Below are 23604 nucleotides of genomic sequence, written 5' to 3'. Positions count from 1 at the left end.
AGCTATTTTCAAGCCAGCTGAACCCATCCAACTCTAAATTTACCAGTGGCTACAAATAAGTAACAGCAATTTGAAGTTTCATTTCTTGTTCAAAAAAGAATCAAAGACAAAAGGAAACTGTTTATGTAATGACTGTTTTGTATTAATGTCACATGTGTATCATTACTGTTTTTCTGAATGGCTAAAACACTAAACCCCATTCTCTGAACCAAATTCTTAATAGCTTAAACCAATTTGTCGAATAAATCACTCTTTCTGTAAAACCTTATACAGTTAAACACCATTTGCAAATCTCATGCGCTCTTTTTGCAAAACTCTAAACACATTCTCACTCACTAAAACACATTTCACACTGTGATGTAGGCCTACTTGTGTTGCAAAACAGTAAACACAAGTGGCAAAAGTTAAACACTACTAAAACACAGTTGCCATCGTTTACACACAGCGACTCAAAATTGTTCATGTATTTCTAATGACGTGAGCAAACCAGCTGTTCAAAATAAGCCAGTTCAGAGTGTACAGCTGGCACGGGTGCACTGAATGTTGATGCCAACAATATACACTCACCTAAAGGATTATTAGGAACACCTGTTCAGTTTCTCATTAATGCAATTATCTAATCAACCAATCACATGGCATTTGCTTCAATGCATTTAGGGGTGTGGTCCTGGTCAAGACAATCTCCTGAACTCCAAACTGAATGTCAGAATGGGAAAGAAAGGTGATTTAAGCAATTTTGAGCGTGGCATGGTTGTTGGTGCCAGACGAGCCGGTCTGAGTATTTCACAATCTGCTCAGTTACTGGGATTTTCACGCACAACCATTTCTAGGGTTTACAAAGAATGGTGTGAAAAGGGAAAAACATCCAGTATGCGGCAGTCCTGTGGGCGAAAATGCCTTGTTGATGCTAGAGGTCAGAGGAGAATGGGCCGACTGATTCAAGCTGATAGAAGAGCAACTTTGACTGAAATAACCACTCGTTACAACCGAGGTATGCAGCAAAGCATTTGTGAAGCCACAACACGCACAACCTTGAGGCGGATGGGCTACAACAGCAGAAGACCCCACCGGGTACCACTCATCTCCACTACAAATAGGAAAAAGAGGCTACAATTTGCACGAGCTCACCAAAATTGGACAGTTGAAGACTGGAAAAATGTTGCCTGGTCTGATGAGTCTCGATTTCTGTTGAGACATTCAGATGGTAGAGTCAGAATTTGGCGTAAACAGAATGAGAACATGGATCCATCATGCCTTGTTACCACTGTGCAGGCTGGTGGTGGTGGTGTAATGGTGTGGGGGATGTTTTCTTGGCCCACTTTAGGCCCCTTAGTGCCAATTGGGCATCGTTTAAATGCCACGGCCTACCTGAGCATTGTTTCTGACCATGTCCATCCCTTTATGACCACCATGTACCCATCCTCTGATGGCTACTTCCAGCAGGATAATGCACCATGTCACAAAGCTCGAATCATTTCAAATTGGTTTCTTGAACATGACAATGAGTTCACTGTACTAAAATGGCCCCCACAGTCACCAGATCTCAACCCAATAGAGCATCTTTGGGATGTGGTGGAACGGGAGCTTCGTGCCCTGGATGTGCATCCCACAAATCTCCATCAACTGCAAGATGCTATCGTATCAATATGGGCCAACATTTCTAAAGAATACTTTCAGCACCTTGTTGAATCAATGCCACGTAGAATTAAGGCAGTTCTGAAGGCGAAAGGGGGTCAAACACAGTATTAGTATGGTGTTCCTAATAATCCTTTAGGTGAGTGTATGTAAACCATCTAAAAAGTAGAGGAGGAAAAGTATGTGTTAGAGGTGGTGGGCAAGGAGGAAGAGGATGAGGACGAAGAAGAGCACGGTGTGGAGAGTGTTGTCAAGGCTGGATTTGGCACACTAGAGGGTTTTTCCCTTTGCCTGGCAAGAGATGACATTCCATGTGATGTAGACAAAGTCCTCAGGCTGGACCCAACATGAAGACGTAATGCTGAGGCAGAATGAATCTCTCATTGACCTTGATTTTGCAGTTGAATTCTCACTCACTAAAACACATTTCACACTGTGACACATGTGTCGCAAAATGCTAAATACAGCCAGGCAAAAGTTAAACACAACTACAACACAGTTGTCATTGTTTACACTCAACAATTCAAAATTGTTCACACTTATTTCTTACGATGTGATCAGTTCAGAGTGCATAGGTGACACAGGTGCACTGATGGAAACAATCCGAGAGGGAGAGGAGGATGAGGATCAGGATGAGAAAGAGCAAGGTGTGGACAGTGTTGTCAAAGTGCTGGATGTGTCAGACTAGAAGGTTTTTCCCTTCGTCTGGCAAGAGACAACATTGCCTGTGATGTGGACAAAGTCCTCAGGCCAGAGCCAGCAGGAAGACATAATGTTGAAGCAGAATGAATCTCTCATCGACCTTGATTTTGCAGTTGCACAACTTACAGTATTTGAGTGTAACATGCTTTTCATTTAGAGTTTTATTTGACCTGTTTGGCTTTTGCAATTGGACTGCAGTATTTTTACAGTATGCAAGTGCTGAATATACAGACATTCAATAGGCCTACTATTCAATATTCAGTACAATATACACTGAAAAAATGATTTTTGCTGCTTGTTCAAATTGCTTAAGCAAATGCATTTTGTCCAAACTTAATTTAATTGTGTTCAATCTGCTTAAATATATGTACAACTTAAGTTAACTTAATCCGTTTGGTGTTGGATTACATGAATGATTTGTGTTGCATTAATTGAAATGGGGCAGTGTTGCATTCATTGAAATGGGGTGGAGTTCCCAGCATGCTTTGCATATGGCTGAATTAAGAGAGAATAAATGTTGAAATTAAGTGTTATTTTATGTGTTTTTGAGTAAATGAGAAAAGGGGAAGACTTGATAGTGTGTAATTGTGTTTAATGTTCACATTGGAATTACATTGTTCCAATTACATTGGAATTATTAGAACCATTTACTGTAAATTACAGTGGGTTACCATTGTGGAGACGAGTGGAGCATTTGGTTAGGCTGTGGACTGATTCACTAATGTTTCAAATCCTTCATCTGAAAGAGCATGTCAGTCTTAGCATTTTAGATGCTAATAAAGTGCTATTGCTAGTGAATAGTAGGTTTTAATCTAGACTCTCAATTGAGTGTCACTAAAATGTGTGAAATTTAATTGAATGAATGAATATATGAATTGGAATACTTGAATCATATTAGAGAGCCTTTTAAAATTCACTTTGAGACTTCTTAATGGGTCACTTAAAATGATGTTGAAGTTACATGAATAAATTATGTTTGTTTAACTTAATTGGTTAATGTGGGTCCGATGTACCCTATCAAATCATGTAAATCCCAAATCCCACATTTTGATAGCACATCCATATTGGGACAGTTCGTAAGAACACCACCAGATGGCACTGTTGGAGCAAAGTTAGTTTTGAGAGCTTAATTTATTTGGATGTTTTAGATTTGTGCTTGACATGGAAAACACGTTACACTTAGAATCAACTGTATTCAGTTAAAGGAACTAATAGGATATTCTCTGCGTTTTAAGTAATGTAATCAGTGTTCCCTAGCAGTTTTTGTCTTATGTTGGCCTACCACCTCAAGCCTATCAACACCCTTCATTATTACAAAGCTGAAACGTGTTCCTTTCAACTCATATTATTGACATCAGTTATCATTGACGTTAATGTTAATTAAAAGTATTGCAATTCTGTGGGTAAAAACTGACTCAACATATTGGCTACATTTGTAAAACTTGCACACATTGCACATATTATTTTATTTTCTCTCTGTTAAAATTGACTAGCTAATTGTTTTCCTGTTTTATAGGTTTCACAAAGCAAAAGAAAAACTTTTCCAAGTATATCTTGGAACCTTCTTTATTCCCCCCTGCTGTATATTACACAATGCAGTTTTGACTTTATGATTTGGAATCTTTTAATAGGTCTTTTGATATTTTTAGATTTTCTGATCAGCATCACTTGTATTTAGCATTTTAGAGAGTTCATGATAGGTTACAGTAAACTAGGCCAGTGTTTGACTTTCAAAAATGTGTTTGCTTTAGAGTCTATCTGAAAACACTAAAGGTCAATCTTAATAGGTCCCCATCAACACATTGGTAGGTTTCATCCGGGATTTTTAGAGATGTCAGATTATGAGATATTGCTGTATTGTTTAGGCTGTTGATATTGTCTGGAACCTACATAAGAAAGTCATTCACATGGCTCTGAATCATTGCTCTTTGGCTCAGTCCCCATTCTCTGCTGGACTTCTTTGAAACCTCCACATGGTTGAAGCCTTATTTGCTCACTCTCTCCAAACGTAACTTTACCCAACCTCAACCCCCACCTCAAACAGCAACCCCTCCAGCCTCTCGGAGTTTGGATCAGTCCAGCTTGTTTTCTCAGAGTAATCACTGAAAATTACTTTTACTGCCCTAATGTACTCCTGAAACACACAAAATTGGTGCCCATTATTACAAATTGATCGTAAAAAGTCTGAGACTCACACTAAGTAATGTTTAAAGAGGCCCTTGTACACATGACAGAACTGACAACACCAAAGATTACGTGTCTTTACATATTAAGTGTAATTAAAAAGAAGGTGGATATTTCACCTTTCCACCTCACCTTTAAGTCATACGGGCAAACGCTGCCAGAACCTCCCTGACAGGAATGACAGAAAGCCAGTTTCGTGACTCATTAGTCCATTTGGTTGTGATTTGCATTTAATTAATATTCCTCAAAGAAATGTACTGGCTCTATTGTAACAATGCTGACTAATGAACTCCTAATGGTGTCAAATTTAACAGTCTTCTGACTGATTCCTAACTGTTTTATTGATATTGGGGCAATCTGCTAATTACAGTAGAGACTATTGAATAAACAACCCAGGATTTCTGGACTCTGTTAGGCCTACAGTCAAAGGAAATAAACAACAGGTCTCATATTTGATTTTGACAAATAGATATAAATCAGTGGCAGTGTGATAATGTAGAGATGAAACATCTGGAGTAACTTGATATAAAGGTAAATATGAATTCAAATAATGTATTAAAAATTATCCTTTATTTTGTAATGCTGATACTGAATATTTTGAATGATTCAGTTAAAATTTTGTTAAACTTCATTTTAAAACTTTATTAAAATTATTATTTATTGTGTCAGAGTTGCTATTCATCTTTATTTAGTATATATATATATATATATATATATATATATATATATATATATATATATATATATACTTTATTACATATATATTGGTTTGGTTAAAATGTTATGAATGTTTATTAAAATGCTTAAAATGTATCTTTATTTTGGCTACTACTTTTTGATTCAGTTAAAACTTGTCGAAAACAACACAAGTGCCAATAATAAATATTAATCAATAAATATAAAAAATAAAATGTATTATTGTAGGGTATATTTTTCTCAGATACGGATTTAACTAAAAAAAAAAATCTTCAATTGACCGTTCGCAAAGACCCGCCCCCTTTAGTTACTGTTGCTATGTCCGACAAGCCACGCCGCTCTCACGCCACACCATGTTGCAGTGAAAAATACACGCGGAGCAGAGAGGACACTGACAACGCGCTGACAGACAGGACAGACCAGGTTACTTTTGATATGAAACAAAGTCTCTCATTTCAAATTTGGTCATTTTTAAAAGAAATTCAAACAATAAATACCGTTTTGTGGCTCTTTAATGTGTCTGACAGATTGCTGTAGTGTAGAGCCTCAGTTGAAGCTGCTCGTGAACCGATCATCTCCTTCTAGTTAATTTATAGCATGGAATAAACATGAATGAACATAAGAAGGAATATTGTTTAACCAAGGAAAGACGTCAGTACAAACCGTTTTTCAAGTTCTAATCCTCCAACATTAATCTACTAACTCTCCTGACTGCTCTCCTGACTCGGCGGATGGCGGATTATGATTGGTCAGATCGCCTGTCAATCAAACGACCTGCGAAGTGTCAATTAAAGGAGTAGCTCACTTTAAAATGAAAATTAGCCCATGATTTACTCACCCTCAAGCCATCCTTGGTGTGTATGACTTTTTTCTTTCAGACGAATACAATCGGAGATTAAACGATTAAACACCCTGACGCTTCTGAGCTTTATAATGGCAGTGGATTGCAACCAAGCTCAAAAAAGTGCATCCATCTATCATTAAAGAACTCCACACGGCACCGGGGGGGGGGGGGGGGGGGGGTTAATAAAGGCCTTCTGAAGTGAAGCGATGATTTTGTTTAAGAAAAATATTCATATTCAACATGCTACAAATTCGAACTTCCAGCCAAACGGCCATACTTGCGTATAAAGCGAAAATTAGGCAACTTGTGACGTCAGAAGTTGCGTAGTGCGTCATGGCGTAGCGTAAATATCAGCAGTACGTTGCATAAGTTGCGCTTTACACTTACACAGTTTTAAGTATAAATATTTTTCTTACACAAACTCATCGCTTCACTTCAGAAGGCCTTTATTAACCCCCAGAGCCGTGTGGAGGTCTTATATAATGGATGGATGCACTTTTTTGAGCTTCAAACTGATGGTTGCAATCCACTGCCATTATAAAGCTCGGAAGCGTCAAGGTGTTTATTAATATAACTCCAACTGTATTCATCTGAAAGAAGAAAGTCATACACACCTATGGCTTGAGGGTGAGTAAATCATGGGCTAATTTAGTAAGCATGTTCTTTAAGTCCCCTGAGAAACTGTCAAACAGCCACAAGGTTAGAAGGCCTTCACAAACAAAAGGCTTCCAAGCTTTGATTTCTCTACCAGCTGGCCCAACCAGAGCCTCAGCTCTCTGCCGGTGTCTCTAGCCCCGAGCGCTCAGGCCAGCCAGACCGAGAATGATTTACAGAAGCTATGTGCGAGTCCACAACAGTGGAAAGGAGACCTGGTGGACCCACTATGATGGATGTCCCTTAACTGTGGCACGACTTAAAGGCATTTGAGGAGGACAGGGAGGAGGAGGGGGCGTGAGCTTCATACACAAAGCACATCAAGCGCTTCATGTGGGAGTACAAGCAGATATCTCGACTTCTGAATTTGAAATGCATACATCTTAAACCTGAGGGTGTAAACAAAAAGAATGAGAAAGGAGTTAGTTGTTAAAGGTACGTAATAATTGTAAAGTCAGCGAATTCTTTCATGACGATGTGAACTTCAGATGAGATCATCTTTCTTGTCTCCTCTCATTTGTTGGGTTGAATCTGATTGGGGAAACAGATCTAAACACCACTACAATTAGAATCACCAGCCTGAAAAACTATTTTAGCTTATACTTTATGAAAAAGATGTACAATTGAGTATACTTTTTGATTAGGCTACTATTGTGGAACTAATACATACAATATACTTTAGTGCAAACTGAATGCAGTGTTTTTGGACATTTAAATGCATGTAAAAAAATAAAAAAATAAAGCATGTTATTTGTTATTAAATGAAAATGTATTATAGTTTAAATGTATATTACATGCAGTTAGTTGAAATTAAGAGTATACTTTTTTTTTACATACTTAATCTTTATATTTAACTTCATAATTACTTCTATTGTCTTTGAATGTACTGACAAGCATTTATGATTAATTAAAATTTAATGTAATTTGTTTTGAAGCTTGTACGTTGTGTATATAAATATATTTGTAATTACACATTTGTAATGACAAAGTTGCAATTTAGTACATTTAAATATATGTACTTCAAAATGGAATTATACACTATGTTTAAATTCAAATCAAGTACAAGTTACGAAAATAACATTACAATAACGACATTGACATATAGCCTGACATCTGACCGCAGACACTGAATCAGGACAACACGTTTTTCTCAGGCACTCTTTAATTGAACTGCGTCTGACAGAAGAGTCAACAGCGTTCGCACGTCTTCCAAAATAAAAGTCTCTCATTAGTAAACATAGAATTACATTTGATGTGGTTTCTTTGACTGCACACTCCGACCCACCAGTTGCTAAATGATACCACTGATGTTAGATTGTATTTACTATTCAAATGTTATTAAAACATGGTCTTGACAATTCAGTCTTTCCTCATTTAAGTATAGGAGCTGTACTTGAATGCCTACCTACACAGAAAATAACTGCCGGGAGGCATAACCAAAATGGCCAAGTTAAAATGACTTTAATTATGCTCTCATAACTGGGACTGCTGAAGCTTGTCCTGTATTAGCAGAGCCAATCTACACAAGTCAGAGGAGAGAGCTGAATCCTTTACAGAAATCTCTTGAAGTACCTCACGGCTTTACAAACACAAATGCAACATATTTCTAAACCACAAGCTCTGGTTTGCTTTTGGGCTACATATCATTTCCAGATGGAGGTCATGAATAAGAGTGATAGAAATAAGTTGAGTGAAACAGGAAACTAAAGAAACAAAATGGCAGGGAAAGAGCAGGACGCAAAAACAATCCAGTTCAACGCCACACAACTGCCCGGCTGTCAGTTAAAACCACAGCAGCATAGAGCCCCACTATGAGACACTGGGAGGTAAGGGCGACAGGAATCTCTATGTGTCCTTACACTAAAAACAAAAAGCAGAAATGTACTGTACGTTTCATGACTTATGCTATGGTGTGGGCGATGCAACTGTGATTCAGACTGCGATTCAAGAGCCAACACAAATAAAGAAGGAAAAAAGAGAAAACAGCCATAAGTTGCCAACATGGTCTTTCATTCTTGACATTGTAAAACATATGTAGTGCTTTTTAAAAAAAGCATAGAGTGTGTTTTAGACACTGTAGTGTTTCCATCTGTGTGCTGTGATGCATGGTTATGTGAGTTTGGCCAAAAACAGCTACAATTCATGTCTGCCATTACCATGTCAGTATATACAAGCCAAGAAAAACACAGCAGAATCCAGAAATTTAATTGTAGGTTGAAAGGTTGCAAACCCCATTTGATGATCATTGTATTTTTTTGTACTTTAAAAACACAGCCACAAAATAAGTGTAGTGGCTTCACTGTAAGGGTCATTGACAAATAAAAGTCTACAGAAGTCTAGTAAAAAAAAAAAAAACTAGTTTAAAATATGTACCAAGACAAATGTAATATTTATATTAATGTTGATTTCATATATGGTACTGAAAAACTTGTAGCATTAAAAAAACATGTTAATGTAAGTACACATCATTATATATGCAGTCATGTGAAAAAGAAAGAACACCCTATTGAATTCTATGGTTGTACGTATCAGGACATAATAATAAAAAAATCATCTGATCCTAGACAGGTCTTAAAATTAGGTAAACACAACCTCAGATGAACAACGACACATGATATGTTACACCGTGTCATTATTTATTTAACAAAAACTAAGCCAAAATGGAGAAGCCATGTGTGCCAAACTAAGTACACCCTTACTGCTTCTATAGGAATTAAGAGGGTAAGTAGCAGTCAGGCGCTGCTAATCAAATGTCTTTGATTAACTGATCATCAGCAAGTGTGAACACCTTTATAAAAGCAGACGTTTTGGCAGTGTGCTGGTCTGGAGCATTCAGGTGTTTAACACAATGCCAAAGAGGAAAGACATCAGCAATGATCTTAGAGAAGCGATTGTTGCTGCCATCAATCTGAGAAGGGTTAAACAGCCATTTCCAAACACTTTTAAGTCCATTATTCTACATTAATGAAGATTATTCACTAGTGGAAAACATTCAAGACAGCTGCCAATCTTCCCAGGAGTGGACGTGCCAGCAAATTTACCCCAAGGTCAGACTGTGTACAGCTCAGAGAAACTGCATAAAACCCAAGAACTACAGCTCAGACTCTACAGGCCTCAGTTAACATGTTAAATGTTAAAGTTCATGGCAGTACAATTAGAAAAAGATGGGACAATATGGCATGTTTGGAAGGGTTGCCAGGAGAAAGCTTCTTCTCTAAAATGAACATTGCAGCACGGCTTAGGTTTGCAAAGTTGCATCTGAACAAACCACAAGACTTCTGGAACAATGTTATTTGGACAGATGAGACCAAAGTGGAGATTTTTGGCCATAATGCACAGCGCCATGTTTGTTGAAAACCAAACACAGCATATCAGCACAAACACCTCGGTCAAGCACGGTGGTGGAGGGGGGATGATTTGGGCTTTTTTTGCAGCCACAGGGCATCTTGCAGTCTTCAAGTCGACCATGAACTCCACTGTATACCAAAGTATTCTAGAGTCAAATGTGAAGCCATCTATCCGACAGCTAAAGCTTGGCCAAAATTGGGTCATGAAACAGGACAATGATCACAAGCACATCAGGGAATCTACAACAGAATGACTGAAAAAGAAAATAATCAAGGTGTTGTTCTGGCCCAGTCCAAGTCCCTTAAGTGTCTTTGGACCTTAAGAGAGCTGCGCATAAACAAATGCCCAAAAAACTCAATGAACCGAAGCAACATTGTAAAGAATAGTGGGCCAAAATTCATCCAAAACAATGTGAGAGACTGATAAAGTCATAGAGAAAAGCTGTATTTATTGCTGCTAAAAGTGGCTCTATTATTTAAAAGTGGCTAATTATTTAAGATTTATTGACCACATGGGTCTGCAGGGGTCCTCTCTATGATATCATTTCCTGTTATATGTTTTTTTCTGCATGTTGGTCGCACACTACAGTCTATGGTCACACCATTTTTCAAATATTAATAATCAAGGAAGCAATATTGATAAAATATATTCAAATTAGAATAAATTATGATACCAAACTACACAAAAAAATGCTGGGTTGTTTTAAACCAAATTTGGGTCAAATATGGACAAACCCACCCGTTGGGTTACATTTTTTAATTACATTTTTAATCCAATTACTGGTTTACGTGGTTATTGGGTTAAAACAACCCAGCATTTTTTAGAGTGGTTTGATTTTCAATTAATTATTTCTTCTTTATATCAGGACAGCAAGTCATTGAATGTATGAATTACATATTTAATGCATTTTAGATTGAATTATTAGACCCAAACAACCCACCTCACATTATTCTACCAACAGTTTGCATGGTGAGTGAACCTTTGGATAATTCCATCACTGCTGATTTACTCTACATTAACTCATTCTCATATCAAGTGTTTCAGATAATGTAAAATAATTGCAAAAGTTCTTATCAGTGGCCAAACCCCAGGAGCACCAGGGGAATGCAAGAGGGACAATGGCTCCCACCTAAACATTCCCTGCCCCTGAAACCATAGCTGGGCTTATCTGTGCATATCTATGTAGTCATGAATGGAAACCCCTAACTAGGGCAGATGGCAGCCCCATTCGTGTGCTAACAGCAGATTTACTTTAATTGTTCCTAATGCTCCTTTGTTTTGGGGCTTCTCCATGAGAAAGGGGCCCCAAACAAGCCACATTTACATGTAACAATTAAACTATAATGACCCTGCAAGTGATTTATTGACATGCGTTGGAAAGGTTTTGTGTAAACTTTGCGCTTGGAGGTCTCTTCAGAAATGATTGCTAAAACACAAGCAGAGGAGAATGGAAAAGCCGACAGTTGATTTCACACCTGAAAAGTGAATTAACAGAAAGCACTGATAACATTAAGATGGTAATGTTGCAATGTAGTAACGGCAAAAAGGTTTCTGTTGACGTGATCGGAAAACTGTCCTTATAGTAATGAAAGACAAATGATTTTTTTTTACTTGGTTTGTATTAAAAAATGAATAAAACAAAACAGAACGAACATATCCACACAAATAACATTAATGTCTCTTTCTCTGAAAGAAGAAAATGAACACACCCATGGGATGAAGTATGGCGCACTTCCTATATATATATCAGTTAATACAGGAAAGACAATGACTCCCACTAAACATTCCTGCACGTTTGTGGCTTCAGCACTTTTCCGCCTATTGACACGGTTCTCAGCACACACTGGCATCCAGCAAAACGCTGCAAACTTCTGGCCTCATTAACATCAAAGTAAATCTGTGAAAGAGCTTGTTTTCTTTTTCCTCCTGCAGGCATTAGCCAGTGTAAAATAGGCTCAATGTCCTTCCAGTGGACCATGCCATGTGAACGTAGGACAGGAGAAAAAGTTAGAAGGCTGTATTTTTCTTTCTGATTTTTTCAGGTCAATTATACCTGAAGGGAAATCCTTTTAAACGCTCCTTGGCAGCGTGTAGGATTGGCAGGGAGATCAAACAGCCATTGAGTAAGATGCCTATAAATATAACACATTCATTTGTCTCAAATTCCCCCCCGCCCCAGTTCCTCTGGCTTTCTCTTTCTCAAAGCACTGCTCCCGAGGCTTTAACCCTCCTCATGTACACTGCTGAGTTCACATCTGGAACCAGATGGCTGAAGCCACTTCTGAAAGCGGCAAGAAGTCGACCTGCAGACAAGTAAAGGCAAAGAGAGCCCTTGGGTTAGACACAGTCTGTTCCCAGACAGACACAACGGTCATGTTTTCAGATGATTTATAATACTGAACAGAGGTAGTCACCGCTTTATTGAAGGCCTGCTCATCGAATAGATATTTATTTGATGTTTCAGAGGTTTTTGTGCTGCGTTTTTTCCAAAGCGAAACGGTCCTGAGGATTTATCGCTACCATTTTCCTTGTAAAACACATTCTTTCTCAAATAACACACTGCGAAAATCATTATTTTAATCATTATTTTTGGTTTACTTTAGAAGAAAATTTACGAGATATTTCAGATAATATATCTTGGATGAAGTTTATTTTTCATATTTAAATTGTGCCTGTCGTCATTATTTAAAGCATAAATCTAACAAAATATAGTAGGGATTATGCTTAAGACATTTTTTAAATGAATTGCTAACTAAATTCAAGATACATTATCTGAAAAAAAAAATGATCTGTTTTTTAAAAGTAAATTTAAAACACTGTTTTAACTAAATTTGGTTCTCAATTTTAAACACACTTTTAACATAAATCTAACAAAATGTATTGAGGTTTATTCTTAAAATTAGAACAGAATTGCCAATGGGCTGAGAAACATATTCAAAATATTAAACAATTAAAATATACACAATCTTGCAAAAATGTTTTACAAAATATGGGTAACACTTTACAATAAAGGTTCATTAGTTAACGTAACATGAACTAAGAATGAACTATAATTCTTCAGTATTTATTAATTCTAGTTCATTTCAACATTTACTAATGCGTTATTAAAATCAAAGGTTGTATTTGTTAACATTAGTTAATTCACTGTGAATTAACATGAATAAATAATGAACAGCTGTATTTTTTATTAACTAACGTTAACAACGATTAATAAATACTGTAACAAATGTATTCCTCATTGTTAGTTCATGTTAGTTAACTAATGTTAACTAATGAACCTTCTTGTAAAGTCTTACCAAAATGTATGTTGTTTTAAAGATTTTTAGATATTTGTACTAAAAGACAAGACAAAAACAATACTTTTTAGATATATTTTTTCTGCTGTGATTGGGATCTGTTTTGAGTTACACGTGGCTTTAATTTATTTTAAACTCTAAGTAAAAAGATTGTTTTTGGTTTGAGAAAATATATTTCATTAATTTGAGTGTCACTTTTTGCTTCACCAAAGAACAAATCTTGATTCTACTGTTGTAATCTAGTAGTCCAAAGCAAACACTGACCTGTCCAAGTTCGTTCGCTGCTGAGAGAGAAGCTTGTGCACTGTGGATGAGAAGTGCAGATGAGCGCCGCCTCTCTGGCACTGTGCACAGACAGCACGCAGCCCTGCTGGTTGTACGACAGCCTGCATCTGTATTCCATATTCGCAACACTCCTCATTCCTTTCAGGACAGCATAATCTGCACAAAGAGAAAAAAAAATGCATCAAAACCATTCCAGGATCCACTCAACACTGTTGTAACACCCATCTGTAAAATATTAGCACGTTCAGAGACTTTAAGAGAAAAGAGTCCTCTCACAGTAAAAGTGGCAGAATCTCATGTTACTAAATGTGTGAGCGCACATGTGGGGACAACAAAAGAGCGGTGGCTCTGCCAAAATCTCAAAGTGTGGAAACTTTTTACAAGAGTTGCTGTGAACGCGTTTGGACATAAGATTTGAAGATTCTTTGACAATGCTTGGCTGTTTTAATGCCTCTGTGCAGGTTTATTGTGGCCACGTGATTGATTTATGGGTGTCGAAGAGGTAGCGAGAGTCTTACGGGGTACAAAACTGGCCCTTGAAGATGGATTGAGTTACACATGTTTTATGACTGAAGTACATCTTCTTTAAGGTGCCGTCAGAGACACATCACGCTGCGAGCTCTGGGTATATCTGGATTGCTTTTTTTCAGTAGTAATGATTGAATATGTATGTAACGGGAGCTGAAAACTGTTAAGAAGTATAATTCATCACTAAAACTAATGCATTACCTCTTGTTATTGATGCCGGCAAATTCTCCAGGTGCAGACCAGATTTGTACGTGTGCAAAACCTCTTCAAAGGCGACCAGGGTTTCATTAATGCTTTGCTTCAAATCCCCTGTGACCAGAATGTAAAATTAAGCTTTCATTATACAGCTACTTTTGCTGTGATAGCCAAGTTGAGTTCATCAAGATGAATTTCACAGCAAAACTCACCTGTGGAGTTCATTATTTGGTGAATAAGAGGTTTCACCAGTGGGGGAGCTTGATGAGGCAGCAGGTAGGTGAAAAAATACCTGGGGAGGAAAATAATGAATTCATATAATTCATCCGAAACTCTGGCAAGAACAGAAGAGTGGTAATTCACGCTGCGAGATCAATATGCTACAGCTGATTCCCTGACACTCAGCAGGGTGGAGAATTAATCATTACAGGCAAAGAGGGGAGAAGCTGTCCTGAAACTCCCCGCACCGACCATGACAGATTCTTGTACAACATCTCTTTTTATTATCTGCCTCAGACAATAAAGATGGAATGTGGGAAGTACTCACCTGTAGGCATTGTAGAGGTTCCTCATCTCGTTCAAGCCTTCACAGATTTTAGAGGGGGAACATCGTAGGGTGAAATTGCGGAGCGGAAACTGCAGCAGGCAGTCTGAGTCCTCCTGACAGGCTGGTTCTTGAATACTTGCATCATCCAAGTCTGTTAGCTTGAGTTCTCCTGACGCCATAACAAACTGTCGAGGCTGGAAATCCAGCAGGGCTACCGATCCCAGTGGCGAGTGCGTCAGGTATTGAAGAAGCCGCACTAAACCAAGACAGACCTGAGCGCAAACACAATCAATAGTTACTAAAACTGACAAAAACAGGCCCATGCTGTATTCATCTGTCGATCAGTTTTTGTTACAAATTTTATGTACAGGTAAAACCTATATATACTATTAAATAATTAGTATTATAATTACTATATACTGCTATTAAATCATTTAAATGGTCAGATCATATGTTACCAATTTTATGAACCAATAAAACTAAAAAACAAATTTTTATCGATATTTAAATTATATATTTTTTTGTATAATAATATGATATTATATCATTTTTTTATTATATACTGGTTTTACAGTCTTTTCTGAGATACATTTATTTGAAGAGACAACTAGCTTGTTTTCAAAGAATGTGTGAAAGTGTGTTTTGTCTCATGCACTGGTAGAATGTTTCACTTGTTTGTAACTTGTTTAAACTTAAAATGCGCATTAAAAACATGATATTTGCATTGTGAATAGCATTTTTTTTTTTTTTTTTTGCACCTACATTTGATGTATTGTTTTACACCCGAATTTCCCTCGGGCATCAATAAAGTAAGTTGATACTTCTATATGCACAACGTAAACTATATAAATCTGTAAATATGAACTGTAGTTTTACTAACTAGTCCTCATCATTATCCATAGTTTTTTCTTATATGTTTTAACACTGGAGAGCATAGCAATGGTATCAAGTCCCCTTTGAATAAGAAAGCGCAGCCACAGCTCTTTAAAAACAGAGGTGGATGAAACCAAACACCTTTTGAATAACTCTCGACCACGTGTTAAGACATTTCAGAGAAGGTAAGGATGTCAAAGAGACACTCGATTACAGCCCTTTAGCTTAAACGCATTTGTCATCATCATCAGAACCTATCAAAAATCAAAGGCACAGAGTTTCAACACCTGCTACTTGTATACCAAAGTGAACGTGAAAGAAAATACTCTCTCGCCTCGTGAAACTTGGCATCGCCTTCTCCCTCAAACAGTGCAGAGAAATTATCAGGGTAAAGAAGAGTAAAAGGATGGACATCTGAGACAGACATCTGTCCCTCGGTACTATTTGATCAGGCTCAGTTGGTATGGAGATGGGGCTCTAGTTAATCCACCCAAGCTGAAGAATTCCATCCACCCCCACCTCAGGTATGCCCTGTGGGGGGACAGTGGGTGGGGAATCTCTGATTAACACTCCATAGGAGGCCTGGGGGGTGGTGCTCTTACCCGAAAGCGCTCTTCCCAGGGGCTCTGCAGGAGCTGTATCATCTGAAGTGGCATCCCTTGCTCCAGAACTGTTGTGATGCCACCAACCAGAGCGCTGTCCTGACACTGACCTTTCAGCTGGAATGAACACAAAAAGTTCAGTGGATGGATAAACTGGGGCAAAATGCAATGTGTGGCACATATTAAACATTTGCATATCTAAAACATTACATAACAACAGCACAACCTGGAGAGAGAGTCCAAGTTATTGCATAAGGGTGATTTTCTTACCTCTACAATATTGGGGTGCTGCAGTTTCTGCAATAACACAATCTCCTTCCTCAGTTTGAAAGAAACAAGCTCATGACAGCCCTGTGAATCTTTAAAATCGTCCATGCACAATCTCATGTCAGTGCCCTGATGGTTTACGGATTTCAGCGCCACAAATAATCCTTGCGGTAACTCTGCTTTTAACACTGTTTTAGTGTAACCTGAACCAAGAAAGTCAACAGCTTTTATGCCACTAAGTTCTTCACAACCAATAACAGTTTTAGCATTAATATAGTTTACACTCTCACTTGTGGATAAATGTGGATCCTTAAACCCTTCTAAAGATTTTATATTATCAAATGTAATGTCCAGGAGCTCAAGTTCTTGTTGTCTTTCCTTAAGTTGTTGAAGTAGTCTCTCGCGCTCTGGAGTTAAACCATCTGGGCGGGCAGCATCACCAAAAGGTTTGTTCCCCTGGAGACCAAAGTGCCATTTTTTCAGAAAAACGGTTAAAGAAAAAAACAACAAAGCAAGAAGGAAAAAAGTACAAAAGGGATTCCTTGAGAAAGTCATGGTAAGTTCTTATAAGTCCAGTCTGCACTGTCAAAATCCAACACGGTGTGTTCGGTCATACTTCTCTCTGGCACGGACAGAACGTGCGCACTGTAATTTAGTGTAGTAACTGTGAGCTGTGGTAACGCCCCCTGGGCGTGTCCTACCGCTCATGGCCAAATAATCACCTCCCACACAATGCAACCTCAATTGACACACACACTAAAGACGCTCTGTGTTTTTTACCATTCCATTGACCTTTTGAAGGATGTATGTTAAAGATAATGTACATTCAGACCCCCATTATCGCAAAATAAATCCTTATAGGGTTCAGGCAAGAGGCGAACTGACTGTTAGTGAACGAATAAATAAATAAAACACACTGACATGAAACATTGATTGCTTGAAGTGCAATTTTTAGATTATCTTAGATGATAGCTTGAAGAAAAATAGTCCATTACAGAATTTAATACATTACAACAAAATAAATGTATAGCCTCTTGTTTTTATTAATCTGCAATCCAAGTTAGGCTACTGTTTACTGTAGACCAGCTAGCAAATTTATTTAGCTTTCATGTTCTATTTTTTTTTTTTTTTTGGTAATTCAGCTTATCTCACCCGTTTGTTGTTCTCCTGAGCGATGTCTTCGTTTTCTTGCTTTAACTGGGTAATCTTAAGCATTTAGCCAAGGCTGCGGTTATATTCTCACTATAAAATCAAGTTTGTCTTTCCATTTTTATTACTGTCGCAAGTTCTTTCTTCTGTTGAACAAAAAATAAGATATTTTTTAAAGAATGTTGATAACCAAATAGTTGACCCTAACCCCATAACCCTAACCCATTCACTTCCATAGTAGGGGAAAAATACTATGGAAGTCAATGGGGCTTGTCAACTGTTTGGTTACCAGCATGAGCATTCTATAAAATATCTTATTTGTGTTCAACAGAACAAAGAAACTCATTTTGGGGGGAACTATCCCTTTAATGTGCATCACTTAGAAACTGCAAGGTGAGCTTACCTCTTTATGTCAGTAGGTGGTAGCAAAGTATCTTAGGCCCACCATGTAAAACTTCCTTTTATATTTAACATGCATACCAAAGATTTTTTAGAATGTATAGGGGAATATTGGTTATTAAGTACAATATTATGATGCAAATATGTGTACCACAGATGGTGAAAATGCATCTCACATGAACAAAACACTCTCATCTGTCAAAAAATACATCATGGGCCTTTTATTAGGCCTGTATTAATATACTTCTATTGCAAATGATCGGCTGAGACACGTTACCGTTTACAAATGATATTAACATGCATTTCCTGTGAGATCAGATTTCATCATGTTAAGGTTCAAAAAAGGTGAAAATCCTAAAACATTGATGTAATAAAGTCACACAGAGAGTTAATGTCTTATTTAACACACATTATATATAAATGTGGTCCAATTTGTGTTGTACAGTTGAAGTAGTCTTAAAACGTAACATTTCCTCCACTTAGTGTCTGACGAAGAGTGAATTATAGTTGCTTGCAGTATTATTGAAAGCGTTTTTATAACTATAAAACTTTTACTGAACTAATGTGTAGTCAGTGACACTAACACCCATCAAATCCACCCGGTAGGCTACACATTATTTTAAAACCAAACAGTTTAGAAACACAGCAAATGTTATTTCACTCATATATCTCTTGCCACTGAGCCTTTTCTCACTGCTTTTTTATTAAGGAAATGTGTCTTTCTGTCTTGAAATACACCAAGGAAATAAAACAACAATGTAGCACTCACTGGGAGAAATGTGCCACTAGAGATTACTATAACTGCCAAAACAGAAACACCCATGATCTGAAGCAAACATGCTCGAATGGATTCCAGAGACAACACTGTGGGCTTAACACATATCATGTCAAAACTCGTTGAGTTAAGGCGCATGTGAGAAAAAGTATTTTTCTAGCACACTGTCTCTAGAGAATAGTGAGTCATAATAATAATAAATAATATATTACTTTGGTGCCATTAAAATTTGTAATGAATTTCATTATAGTCTCATCATCTCAGCTCAGTGTGTGATGTTGCCTTTCTGCCTATAGTGTCAAACATAAAGCCCAATAACTGTGTAACATAATGTTGCCTTTCTCACAGTCGAATAACACTATAAATACATGGTCGTTTGCATATAAAATGGATATCAGCAGTATCTGGTATAAATGGTTATGTATCACTTACATTTATCAGGATCTTCTGGACCAACCACTCTTTGTAACCAAGATCATTGTAGCTTTAGAAACAACAGAAACATTTCCACCATTATTAGCCAGGAAAAAGGGGACCTGCATGCCATTAAATAGCATATTATAGTTTTTTCTTGTAACAAATTTAAATGGTAAAATAATAATAATAAATTGTAGGAAATTATAATGAATGCCCTTGAGAACAGTTCCCAGGAAATCTACCTAATTTACTCTTTTGTGAATGTATGCTATGATTTTACTTTTTCTTCAACAGCTATTGCAAAAAAACAACAACAAAAAACAACAGGATTTTGTAAAACATTCACATTTAAAGTCACCATGAAATCAAAATGAACAATTCATATTTTAATATAATATTGTTGTATTTATTATAAACATCTTTTTTTTTTTTTTAAATTAATGTGCCCTCTTAAAGGTATAGCGGAGGATTTTTTACTTCCGGGTGGATCACCTATACTATTGGTCCTCCTAATTGTCAATCATTCTGGTGAATCAATCAAACTTTGCAAAAAGTGGAGAGGGCGGGTCTTATCTAAAATTCGGAAAGATCCTCCGCTATACCTTTAATCTTTAATCAAAGTAACTTCCCCTCCCTCTTGCAGCAACATCTCAGGCTTGTTCGACTTCATGCAGCTCTGCGCAGACCGATCGGCGGCTGACTTGAAGCAGTGCATGCCGGTTAGAAATTTTGTCCGACTTGATGCAGCGCCGACGCCACGTGACTGTGACGTATGCCATCAAAGTACCGCGAGAGCGATTCGAGAGTAGCCGGAGAACTCAGCCAGCGCAGCTTCTCAATATGGAAGGCCAAAAGGGCCAAAACGTGTGAAACTGTCGTGTAAACACGTAATTACGTGTTAACACGCAAATTACGCGTAAACACGCAATTTACGTGTTAACACGTCATTACGTGTTAACGCGTAAATGACGTGTTTACGCGTAATTTGCGTGTTAACACGTAAATTATTAGACATTAGCACCACCTACTGGTTTGGTGCTCTTGCTCAAACACACAGAACCTAATTAGATTAAGGTTGTAAAAAGCCGTTTTTAATGTGAAAATACATGTTGAACAATGCATTTTCAGAATATAGGATACATAATTATTTTAAATGGGCCTATTTAGACAGTTAAGTTAACTATAACTAATCAAGCCCTGAAAGGCATGACCATTTTCACAATCACAATAGAAATTGTGTAAGGATAATTACACATTTCTCCAAACAGTATTTTCATGTACACTTATACCATATTTCTAAAGCATCTTTTTATAATTTAACCTCTATGCATTTGTTAGAGAGCCCCTTCTGATAACACCATTAAGCCTTATGAATCTGAGATAGTGCATTGTTTTGCTGTGTTTTTCGAAGTTAATATATATATATATATATATATATATATATATATATATATAACAAAGTTATTTATATTACAACACACACACTACACTTTGCACATTATATTACATTACACACACAAACACATATATTTTACAAAGTTATTTATATTACAACACGCACACTACACTTTACAAATTATACTACATCACACCCCCCCCCCCTTATTTATATTATTTATATTATACACACATGCGTATGTCATAATAATAATCTAAGACGAGAGTGGCTTGAATTATTAATAATTGAAATGAGACAGAATTCCTGCCATAAAATGACATTTTACAATGGATATTCAAATGTGAAATCTGTGAATATAAGACCAACAATTATTAAAATAAACTGTAATATTACTACACAGAACAAGAGATTATGCTATATTCTCGCCAATGTTTGGATAGATTTGGAGATTACACTCGTGATCTATCTATTCAGTTTCCTGCAAGTTATACCCTTCCGTCAGTGTCGTTGGCTTATGATGGCTGATGAGGTATGCTCAGCGTTGTGCTTGCGTCACTCTATCATGAATAATTCAAATAAAATAAAGGTGTTGTGTCACGTTGACACTGCCTGTCGTAACTGTTTGTAATCATTCTCATGACTATTAATGTGATGATGCACACCTTCGTTGTATTGTATTTATTCATGAGATTGTGAACGAGCTCTTACCTAATGGATACGTTGAGCCTACGTCACCTGGCATCTTCAGTTTGGTGCACGCCCGTGATGCGCATCGTATAGTAAATACAGAGACGTGAAAACAAACAGCACAAAACATAGCTACTTTCGGTTTTAATAAACACTGTTAAACATATTACGGTGGGTTGTATACGTTGAAAATAGTTATTTTTTTTACTTTATTTAAGTTTGTCATGAGTTGCTTCGCGATTAGCGCGACAGTCTGCCATTATGCAATCAAAATACCGTTGCATTTGGAATCAATACGATTTGATGTTGTTTCAGAGTTATGAATTATTTATCTTCGACTTCGAATTATCCCCCCATGTCTATTAAGAGTTGGCTAAGTGAATGTCCGTAGCCTAACCCATTTCTCTCTTTTTTTTCCTCAGAGATGACATTTGGTAGCATATAATTAAATAATCGATATCAATTATGTAAAAAAATAATTTAAGTCCTTAAAATAAAAATATGAGCACAACTGGCACAACTAATCAAATGACAAAATTTAGAAATTGGATGCAGTTATTATAAACGTCATTATAAACTGAATAATAAATAAGTAAAGATAGATAGATGACAGACAGACCCTTACGAATATAGGCTAACAGTTTTACTATAGAAAAATAATAATAAATTGGTCTTCTGTGGTGGTCGACAGTGCGGTGAGGGTGAGAGTGCGCGCGCCGGGCGGGCTCTCTCTCTCTCTCTCTCTCTCTCTCTCTCTCTCTCTCTCTCTCTCTCTCTCTCTCTCGGAGGTGTGGAGAATGTTGTCAAGGCTGGATCTGGATTTTCCCTTTGCCTGCAGAGATTAGGCCTATTGTCTGTGATGTGGACAAAGTCCTCCGGCTGGACCTGACATGAAGACTTGATACAGAAGCAGAAACAATCTCTCTCACTGACCTTGATTATGCAGTTGCGCAAATTTACAGGATTTGTTTGTTATTTGTGCTTGTGCAAGATAGCCATACCAGCCAGTAAAGTTCCATGGTTTCCAATGTGCCAGCACGCAAATCACGTGTGTGGTGTGTGTAATGTAGTATAATTTGTAAAGTGTAGTGTGCGTGTTGTAATATAAATAACTTTGTAATATATGTGTTTGTGTGTGTAATGTAATACAATGCGTAAAGTGTAGTGTGTGTGTTGTAATATAAATAACTTTGTTATTTGTTATATATATACGTATGTATATACAATATATATGTATGTATATACAATATATATATATATATATATATATATATATATATATATATATATATATATATATATATTAACTTCGAAAAACACAGCAAAACAATGCACTATCTCAGATTCATAAGGCTTAATGGTGTTATCAGAAGGGGCTCTCTAACAAATGCATAGAGGTTAAATTATAAAAAGATGCTTTAGAAATATGGTATAAGTGTACATGAAAATACTGTTTGGAGAAATGTGTAATTATCCTTACACAATTTCTATTGTGATTGTGAAAATGGTCATGCCTTTCAGGGCTTGATTAGTTATAGTTAACTTAACTGTCTAAATAGGCCCATTTAAAATAATTATTATATGTAGTTGTATCCTATATTCTGAAAATACATTGTTCAACATGTATTTTCACATTAAAAACGGCTTTTTACAACCTTAATCTAATTAGGTTCTGTGTGTTTGAGCAAGAGCACCAAACCAGTAGGTGGTGCTGTCTAATAATTTACGTGTTAACACGCAATTTACGTGTTAACACGTTATTTACGCGTTAACACGTAATGACGTGTTAACACGTAAATTGCGTGTTTACGCGTAATTTGCGTGTTAACACGTAATTACGTGTTTACACGACAGATTCACACGTTTTGGCCCTTTTGGCCTTCCATATCTCAAGAGCGGCTGCATTGGGCTGCACGAGGGCGGATGACGACACAGCTGTTCCACGATTGGCCGGATTCACTGCATGACAACGATCACGTGTGTTTCGTGTTTATTCGAACACCTTTAGTTCCTCTAAAGCTCTCAAATCAGTTTATTATAACAGTAAACACTCCTTTCATGTCGTTGTCATGTTATATTGTGTCATGTTTATCAAATTAAACTGATTAAAAAACGTAGACTC

General features: G+C 37.0%; 1 protein-coding gene across 1 annotated transcript; it reads right to left on the bottom strand.

The window, feature by feature from the left end:
* Nucleotides 1-11672: 11672 nt before the first annotated feature.
* On the bottom strand, nucleotides 11673-17296 carry pkdccb (protein kinase domain containing, cytoplasmic b). The gene is made up of 7 exons (XM_081393962.1): nucleotides 16660-17296; nucleotides 16390-16506; nucleotides 14915-15186; nucleotides 14580-14659; nucleotides 14374-14481; nucleotides 13624-13800; nucleotides 11673-12366 (listed from the first exon to the last, which is right to left on the bottom strand). The coding sequence occupies exons 1-7, from the start codon at nucleotides 17209-17211 to the stop codon at nucleotides 12263-12265; spliced, it is 1410 nt and encodes a 469-aa protein (XP_081250088.1). The 5' UTR covers nucleotides 17212-17296; the 3' UTR covers nucleotides 11673-12262.
* Nucleotides 17297-23604: the final 6308 nt, after the last annotated feature.

Source organism: Scardinius erythrophthalmus (genome assembly GCF_964197995.2).
Source record: "Scardinius erythrophthalmus genome assembly, chromosome: 19".
Taxonomy (NCBI): Eukaryota; Metazoa; Chordata; class Actinopteri; order Cypriniformes; family Leuciscidae; genus Scardinius; species Scardinius erythrophthalmus.
The sequence above is the reverse complement of the archived record's forward strand: the minus strand, read 5'-3'. Positions and strand labels throughout refer to the sequence as shown.

What these genes read in the sequence shown, in the direction of transcription:
- pkdccb (XM_081393962.1), bottom strand. Translation starts at nt 17,211, where the DNA reads ATGACTTTCTCAAGGAATCCCTTTTGTACTTTTTTCCTTCTTGCTTTG. An exon ending in AGCACCCCAATATTGTAGAG is followed by an intron (nt 16,507 to 16,659) that starts GTAAGAAAATCA and finishes TGTTCATTCCAG; the next exon opens with CTGAAAGGTCAGTGTCAGGA. An exon ending in CCAAATAATGAACTCCACAG is followed by an intron (nt 14,482 to 14,579) that starts GTGAGTTTTGCT and finishes TTCTGGTCACAG; the next exon opens with GGGATTTGAAGCAAAGCATT.